We start from the raw sequence: 7,878 nt of genomic DNA, 5'->3' as shown, positions 1-7,878 counted from the left end.
AATAGTTCAAAACGGGCCTGAGTACCGTTGTAGGTTTGGACTATCGTAGCAGCAAGATTCCACATATCGACCATACCTGTTTTCACGAAGGCTTGAGTTTCAGCGGCCACGCGGGCCTGCTCCTATAGGATCATGGTTACATAAGAGGGAATGCTACTTTCAAGCTGTTCCTCCCTATGCGCCACCAGCTGATCTTCATTTTCGCTGTCAGATTCAACCTCCTTATCTTTGTTGTGTTGAATTGCTCTTGTGTCTGGCATTATTTGTAGAGTGTCCCATCGGGTGTGCCAAATTGTTTCCCCTTAGTTTCTCAGCTCGAAAACTGGAAAGGGAAGGAACTACGTTTCTGCTATGGGTCCTACTCTCGCCCCAGTATCCGAGGACTTCACAAAGATAAGCAGTACAATGGAAACGATGGAAACGGATATTCACTGTAAGTTTGTTCGAGGTGAACAATCTACAGTGTAAAGCATACAAAAACTAGAAACGAAACTCCTTAAGTTCACACCATTGCTAAAAGTAAAGCTAAGAAAAGTAAAAGTGCAAGTTTAGGGTATTTGATTGATGCCTTGCTCACATCTTTCCCTCGTTATTTATATGACAAGTTAATAATCGATTGGACGGTTACTATGCTGGATCCATCATGGCCACCACCACCACGCTTTCTGAGTTTGCTCTAACTGTATACACAAAGGTAACCGCTTGATCGATCGTAATTGTTGATGCTGATCGATCATAACTGCAACCTTTTTTTGGTCAATTAAATTAGATGTGCGCCTTCTGATCAAGCATTGCTATGGTTTCCCTCAGTCTCGATCCTTTTGGCTTGTGACCGAAGATTCTGAGCAAAATTTGGGTGTAAATAAAATCTTTTGATTTCAGGGGAGGGGAGAGCTATAACTCAATATGCAGGGGTGGGGTTTGTCATTTGAGCATAATCGAGGAAAGGGGGGAATAATTTACTAATTTTTTAATAATGAATATTAGTCAAATTCTTCGCTGCGTCGGGCGTTGCTCGACATCCGCCCAACACCTTGATGGCAGGATTAGGTTCAGTCCACCACCATTCCATGGTGGAGGCCGGACCCACCAGCAAAGGCAGAAACACTAGGAGCAGGTTTGTTTTTTTTTGCAACAGGCAGCAGGTGACTACACAGTGATAGCAGAGGACCACTCCGTGATCGTGAAAGCCAGTAAGTCCAAAGTCCAAAGTCCAAAGTCCAAATCCCCATGGCCCTTTTCCCACTTTACCCTTATGATTCCCCTCTCATTATTTTCTCTTTCTTCTGACATCATTTCCAAATCCCTAAGGCCCTTTTCCCACTTTACCCTTTTGAGATTGCCCTCTCATTATTTTCAGTGTTGGAATGTAAGCCTTTTTGTCTATTTTCTCATTTTCTGTGTTCTTGTTCCGCCCGATCACTGTTGCAGCATCTCCAATATCGGACATCCTCGAGGTTTTTCAAATACGAGAGAGTGGAGTTAGTGTCCATATTTCCGAATAAAAATGGTGTTTTGTTGTTGGTCGAGTGCTCTGGGCATTCTCAGTTAAAGTAGTCGCCGCCATGGTTTTCTGAGCAACTCCTCTATCTTCTCTGAATCTTGAGATTTCCCTTGCAAATGTCCGAAAAATGGAGCATTTCTTGTATCTTCGTGGGTAGAAGACATCCTTGAATCACTACCCGTCCTGCATTAAAAGACAAAAGGTTCCCATTTTCTCCTTTTCTGTTTTTTTCCTCCTGGTTTTTATTTTCATCCCTTGAAAGTTGAAAACAAAACAAATGGGCTTTTGATTGGTTAAGTATACTGCATGTTTGTTTGTCGTTTGTAAGGAAGAAGAAATGGAGATTTGAATTTGAAGGGGACCGAGGAGATACACATGAGTTTGAAATTGGCGGGCTTTTAAGGCTTATCACTGTTCTAGCTTGCTTGGTCTTCGTATAGGAAAGGCAAAAGGTTGTTCTGACTTCTGAGTTCGCATTGCTTCTCAGTTAGTGGTAGATGAAGGATGCAGAGCAGGTCTATTTTATTCCCTTTTTCGCCTCCCTCCTGGTTTCGTTTACTTTGCTTTTGCTTACCAGCTTTGATGTTGTACAAATGGAAGAGCATTGCCATCTCCTTTCAGTGATGAGCTCTTCGGACTTTTACTTTTACTTTAGTTAGTGAGATGCCGAAAGGAAAAAACTGCACTTATTTCGTTTTTAATTCTCTCTTTTAACGCTCTCTTTTCTCTCGGGTCTCGTATTCACAGGCAGAGATAGCCTTGAAGTTTGTTTCTTCCTTCAAGCTACTGCTCTCTCTCTCTGCCTGTAGACCCTGTACAGCCTGTACTTCAATTTTGTGTCTCAATGATGCCGCATTCCTTTTTCCTGCTTGTCTTGACAATATTTGAAATCTTTATCTACTTTCTAAGCTGAACTGGTGAAAATCAGGGATTTTTTTTTTTAGTTTGGAGGCTTTATCTGCGAGAGAGGAGATTCAGGGACATTTTATCGTCATTTTCTTTCATTTATTGAAGGAAATGCGGCTACCTACCTCTGTGATTTCACTGTAGAAAGTGTATTAGATTTCGTGGTTTGGTTTTATTTTTATTTTGGGTCTTCCAGAGGGGACAATATTGGACCTCGAGTTCTGTCCACTTCATTCCCTTGATCCTTTTCCATTATTATGTATGGAAATTTTGGGGTAGTTAATGTAATCCTAGATTGATAGAAGACCAACTAAAAGCCACTAAACCAGGATCTATTATGAACAGGTGAATCGGCTAGGTCAAAAATAGGTTTTTGGTGAAATTAGGGTTAGAGTTTGATATATGGGTTATGTTGAGTTGAGGAAGGGGAGTCTACCCGTGAAGGTTACGTTAAGTTTTGATGGTGGAATGTATGCTGGAATGAATTGGCAGCAAGTTAGGTTTTGGGTTTTGGGTTTTGAAAGGTGGAAGATGATGGAATCTAGGGTTTATAATAACAGGAAATCAGGTGGTTGAATGGGCTTAATATTTAGGTTGAGTGTGGGTAGGGTGGAGGGGAATAATGCTAAAAGTTACGGCTAAATCAGAGGGTTAAATCTGGAGTTATGGAGGTTTCCTAGTAGAGATAGGAGAGGGGTAAAAGTGTAATTTCAGACAATCGATTGGGTGGATGGTAATGATCAAAATTTTAGCAGGTTCTAACGGTTAGATTTGGCTGGGCAAAATTCTCGTGAAAATCACCTTTTATGTGACCTTCTAGAAGGGAAGAAGAATAGTTGCAGGTTTTCAGTTCTAGACTTACTTGTGGATGAAGAACAAATTGGATCAGACTTGGGGTGATGTTGTAGACTTGAATAGTGCTTGATGATGTAGAATCAGTCTAGAAATCAGAACTTGAATGTAGAGCTTGAACGTAACAACAATGGAGAAAACAAATAACCAATTCGAACCACCTGGGCTTCACACCGCAAAGTGTCAATTGGATCAAACACCGATTCCTTCAAACGATCCTCCCGGGCTTCACACCGCAAGGAGTCGATTGGATCAAACACCAATCCTATCAGCCTTGATCAAACACAAGACAAAATCTTCAATGGAAAAGAAGAGTAGCAAAAAGCTTTTCATTAATCAAAATTCGTGTACCATGCTTGTCCACCTTACAACATTATATAAAAGACTAAAAATCATAGTTGTCATGGCGTCCTGGCGCTGGAGAGGGCTGCATGGCGACCTACGCCATGGCGACCCTCTTTGATTTCTTCTTCCTGACTCTCTTTCCCTCTTCGATTTCTTCTTCCTGTCTTCGATTTCTTCTTCCCTCTTCGATTTCTTCTTTCCCTCTTCAATTTCTTTCGATTTCTTCTTCGATTTCTTCTTCCTGTCTTCTTTCCCTCTTCGATTTCTTCTTCCTGTCTTCTTTCCCTCTTCGATTTCTTTCGATTTCTTCTTTCCCTCTTCGATTTCTTCTTCGATTTCTGAATTTTCTTCTTAAAACTTGAGAAACAATAGAGAAAAAATAAAACATGGCTTGAGTATACATCTATTAACACATTAAAAATAGAGAAAATAAAAAATAAAACATGGTCGACATGCTCGCCATGGCAACGCCATGGCGGGCGACATGTCGATATATCGACGTGACACCCCTCCACCGACTTGGATCGCTGTGACGCCGTGACAACTATGCTAAAAATAGACTCCTATTCTAAAAAAGAGAGGCCTAACCCAATCGTTAACCTATTAGGTAACTTAAATTGACTAGGAAGCTAAAATACTAAAGGAAATAGACTCAAAACATGGCTGGACTTGTAGAGTCCTAATCCAGCCCAACTTAAATAACAATTAAATAGTCACATGACCACTTAACCAAGTCACATGATCATTTAAGTGATCACATGATCACTAACCAAATAAAAAGAAATCTACTTACTAATCCCGTATGTAACCTTAGTACCCATATTTTAGGCTTATAAAAGTGGCACATTACATAGAAAACTCATGGGATCAAAGGTCCAACATGTATATTACCCAACCCTAGACTTATTCCTAATAAAAGAAGCCCAATTTGGTGATAAATCTGCATCATTAGTAAAAATTGTTCCTTTCGGAAGAACACTAATGCCCTTTCTAGTTTACTGTTCAACTTACTTTTTGATCCTTTCGTTTTGTTAATTGTGTTAATGATATTTTCTGGCATTCCTACGTCAGTCAATGAAGAGATGCTATCACTATACAACCAGACGTTTCTTGTCCTTTTTGATTTTTCTGTTATGCATTCTCTCGAGGGACTGTAAATGGAATTTTATTTCTATCATGATTACTCTCTCGCAAGTTTTGATTACTCTCTTTAACTTTTGATGTCTGATTTCTTGTCATTTTTCATTCATAATTGGAGGAAACCTCTGTGTTTTCCTATGAACCGAACCTCCCAATTGTTAACTTTTTAAAATTATTGTTGTGGTCTCCCAATTGAGGGTGATTCCCAGAAAGGTTGTATGTAGTCCCTTTCCTTTCCCTTCCCATTTTTAAATAAATGCCAACTTCTTTTTTGGGTGGGTGAGTATGGTTGGAAACCTCACAATTTTGGTGCAAAGTATGTCAAATTGTCAACCTATTGAGCTAGAGGCTCAAGCTCAGTTTTTTAACTACGATGAGAATAGATTAGTCTCTTGAGGTAGATTAGACTGCTTCCCTCCAACCCCCCTTCCCAAGAAAAAAGAAGGTATTCTTTCAGGTGCATTGTGATTTGCTCACATGTGTCACAGTGCTTTTTCTAGATTTGCGTCTCTTTTGAGTTATTGCTGATCTTCTATGACGTTTTTATCTTCATTCTCTAAAAAAGGTTTGAAGGAAACAAACAAACATGCAATACTTGCATATGTATGTCTACTTGAAAAAATTGCCGGTCCATTAGTTGTTGAGATAATTCTATTTTGAGAATTATTTTTCATCCGAAAGAAAATTTGGAGCTGGTTATCTCTTGGTACTGTTTGTAGTCAGAGTCAGAGAAGGGGCATCAGTTTCAAGCTTACATGCTTATGATTTGTTGAAACAGCAGATAAACTAGTCGGTATATGTTCAGGTACTTTTTGTAGGAGTACACCACAGACAATATGTTTGACTCGACTGTTTTGCAATTCCCCTTGAACCTGTAAGTGGTACATTCTTGCAGTTTTCTTGGTTGCTGCTCTTTAGCTATTTGTGTTGAATTCTATTAGGACCTAATATGCTTCAGTTATCTTCGGGAGAATTTTCTTCCTGTGCTTACTTTTCTTATTTTCAGCAGAGGGGAGACTCTGGTTAGAAGGACACAGATTTCTGGGAGAAATGGTATTTCTGAAGATCAGTTCTATCTTGTGAACGAGTTTAGGAGTTGTAACCCCAAAATAGAGGTTAGTGCTATCAGACCTGTAATGGGTTGGATCCTTTTTCTGAGAAACTTCATTGGGAAGAACTGACAATAGGTTGTTGGAATTCACAATCTGTTTGTGGAATTTATCGTCTGCCCCTTTTCTTCTTCTTCTCATCCTCTGGATGGACATCTACCTGAAGATCTGAAGGCAACTTTGTTACTTCTCTTTGTCAGTTTGTCAGATGTGTATATTATTTGCTCTCATATGGAAGAAATAGTATATGAGTAACTAAACCATGGCATTGATGTGACAGTCCTGGTGGTATTTTCTTACATTGTTATCATCTCTTCAACATGGTTGGATTGCTACCAAAAATAAATTACCTCAGTGCTTCCTTTTCAGTTACTGATTAATGTTTTATAAAGATGTTAGGGTTTTAATACCACTGTGATGGATATGGAATCTCATCTTTGTCTCTCTCTCTCTCTCTCTCTCCGTGTTTTTGTAAATGTATGTGATTGGGGTGTGTGGTGGGGGTAGATAGGATGAAACCTTGGTTCAGGCTAAACACCCCTCTTACAGGATCCCTAGCAAACCCAAACCCCAAAAGTCAACAAAAAGTCAACCTTCTCAGATAAAGGTTAAACTATGAAAACCAAACACAATAAATACTAGAGATGTCCTTTCGAAGATGGTAATGATCCAATGGTCGGATTAAAATTAATTGAAGATTATTCAAATCTTAAATTGAATTCCAGCAATTAGGATATTTCTAATTAATTAGAATCAAGAACTCAGATCAGTATGACATTCACGTTGTCTTCTGTTCTCAAGTTAAGGAACCCTTGCTGAAAGTTTCAGGTTGATCCAATGGTTGAATCAGAATATATTAAAGAATCCTAGTAGGGCTAGGAGAAGGGTTAATGTAAGACTAGAACCAGAATAGGTCTAATCCCGGACAGGATCAAATAGAAAAAACTCAGTCTTAGGAGAAAGAGGCTGTATTTCTTTGGGTGGATAGTAATGAATGGTTTCATTATCTAAAATGAAGAACATTTCCCACCAAAAGATCAATCCAATAATACCAGAACAATGGGATCTCAAATTGGTAACCACAAGAGAAGTAATAAATATAAACCCACAAATTTGTAACCTGTTGAAGCAACAATCAAGAATAAATAATCTCCTGAATAAAGAGAAGCTGCAACAATCGAACCAGTGGGGTTGAATGACTCTTGGATCTCAAAACCTTGATGCAAACTTCAGAATACACACCCAATGGCTTGGTTGCAGGTTTTAAACAAAACAGAAAATAGAAGAAGAATGGGGATTGAGTAGGGAAGAAGAAAGGGGAAAGGAAGGGTTGGCTATCTCAGCCTAGGCATCTCACCCATCCCATCTCAGCATTTTCACAAAGATTCAAGCCAATATTTCATTAATCAAATTTGTGTACAATGATGGCCTCCCTTACAAACTTATGTAGAAGACTCAAAAATAGACTTAAGACACTAAATAGGAAAGGCCTAACCCTATCCTTAACTAATAAGGTAACCTGAATTTACTAGGAAACTCAAAATAGGACTCTAACTAAACTAATGAAGCAAATCCCGTTTTCCTACTTTCTACCCATATTTTAGGCTCATTAATTGCCCAATTACAAAATAAACCCATGGGATCAAATTCCCAATACATATATGACCCAACCCAAAGCTTATTTTCAATAAAATAAACCCTTTAGGTGACTTATCTACATCAATTCTCCCCTGCTTGAAAAAAAACCGCCCTCGAATATTGCAATTTGGAGGAATCAACTTTGTGTGGTGAACCTCTGTCTTCAAACCATTATGATACTCAGGCAGCTCGTGGATGTTAGAAATGTAATCTTCAAGGCATGGAACTTTCTCTTCAAAGAACTCTGGTGGCTTGACAAACTCTATGTGCTCAATTTCGAAATCAGCAATCATGTCCATGGGGTCTTCTATAGTTGTGTCTTCAACTTTCTAAACTTCAAACTCTTCAATATACGCCTCGACATTCGAAGCATCACGGATCGAC

At 39.0% G+C, this 7,878-nt stretch overlaps 1 protein-coding gene across 2 annotated transcripts in view; it reads left to right on the top strand.

Annotated features, from left to right (window-relative positions):
* Positions 1–5,427: 5,427 nt before the first annotated feature.
* Positions 5,428–7,878, top strand: part of LOC122660370 — an 81,906-nt gene continuing 79,455 nt past the window's right edge. The window contains exons 1-2 of one of the 2 annotated variants that reach the window (XM_043855649.1): positions 5,428–5,621; positions 5,757–5,862. In XM_043855649.1, coding sequence (XP_043711584.1) covers positions 5,584–5,621; positions 5,757–5,862 — 144 coding nt within the window. In that variant the 5' untranslated portion in view covers positions 5,428–5,583. The remainder of the gene's footprint in view (positions 5,622–5,756; positions 5,863–7,878) is intronic. The other variant, XM_043855650.1, reaches the window with a different exon arrangement.

This window comes from Telopea speciosissima, chromosome 4, assembly GCF_018873765.1.
Source record: "Telopea speciosissima isolate NSW1024214 ecotype Mountain lineage chromosome 4, Tspe_v1, whole genome shotgun sequence".
Lineage (NCBI taxonomy): Eukaryota > Viridiplantae > Streptophyta > Magnoliopsida > Proteales > Proteaceae > Telopea > Telopea speciosissima.
This window is presented reverse-complemented; position numbering and strand designations above follow the sequence as displayed.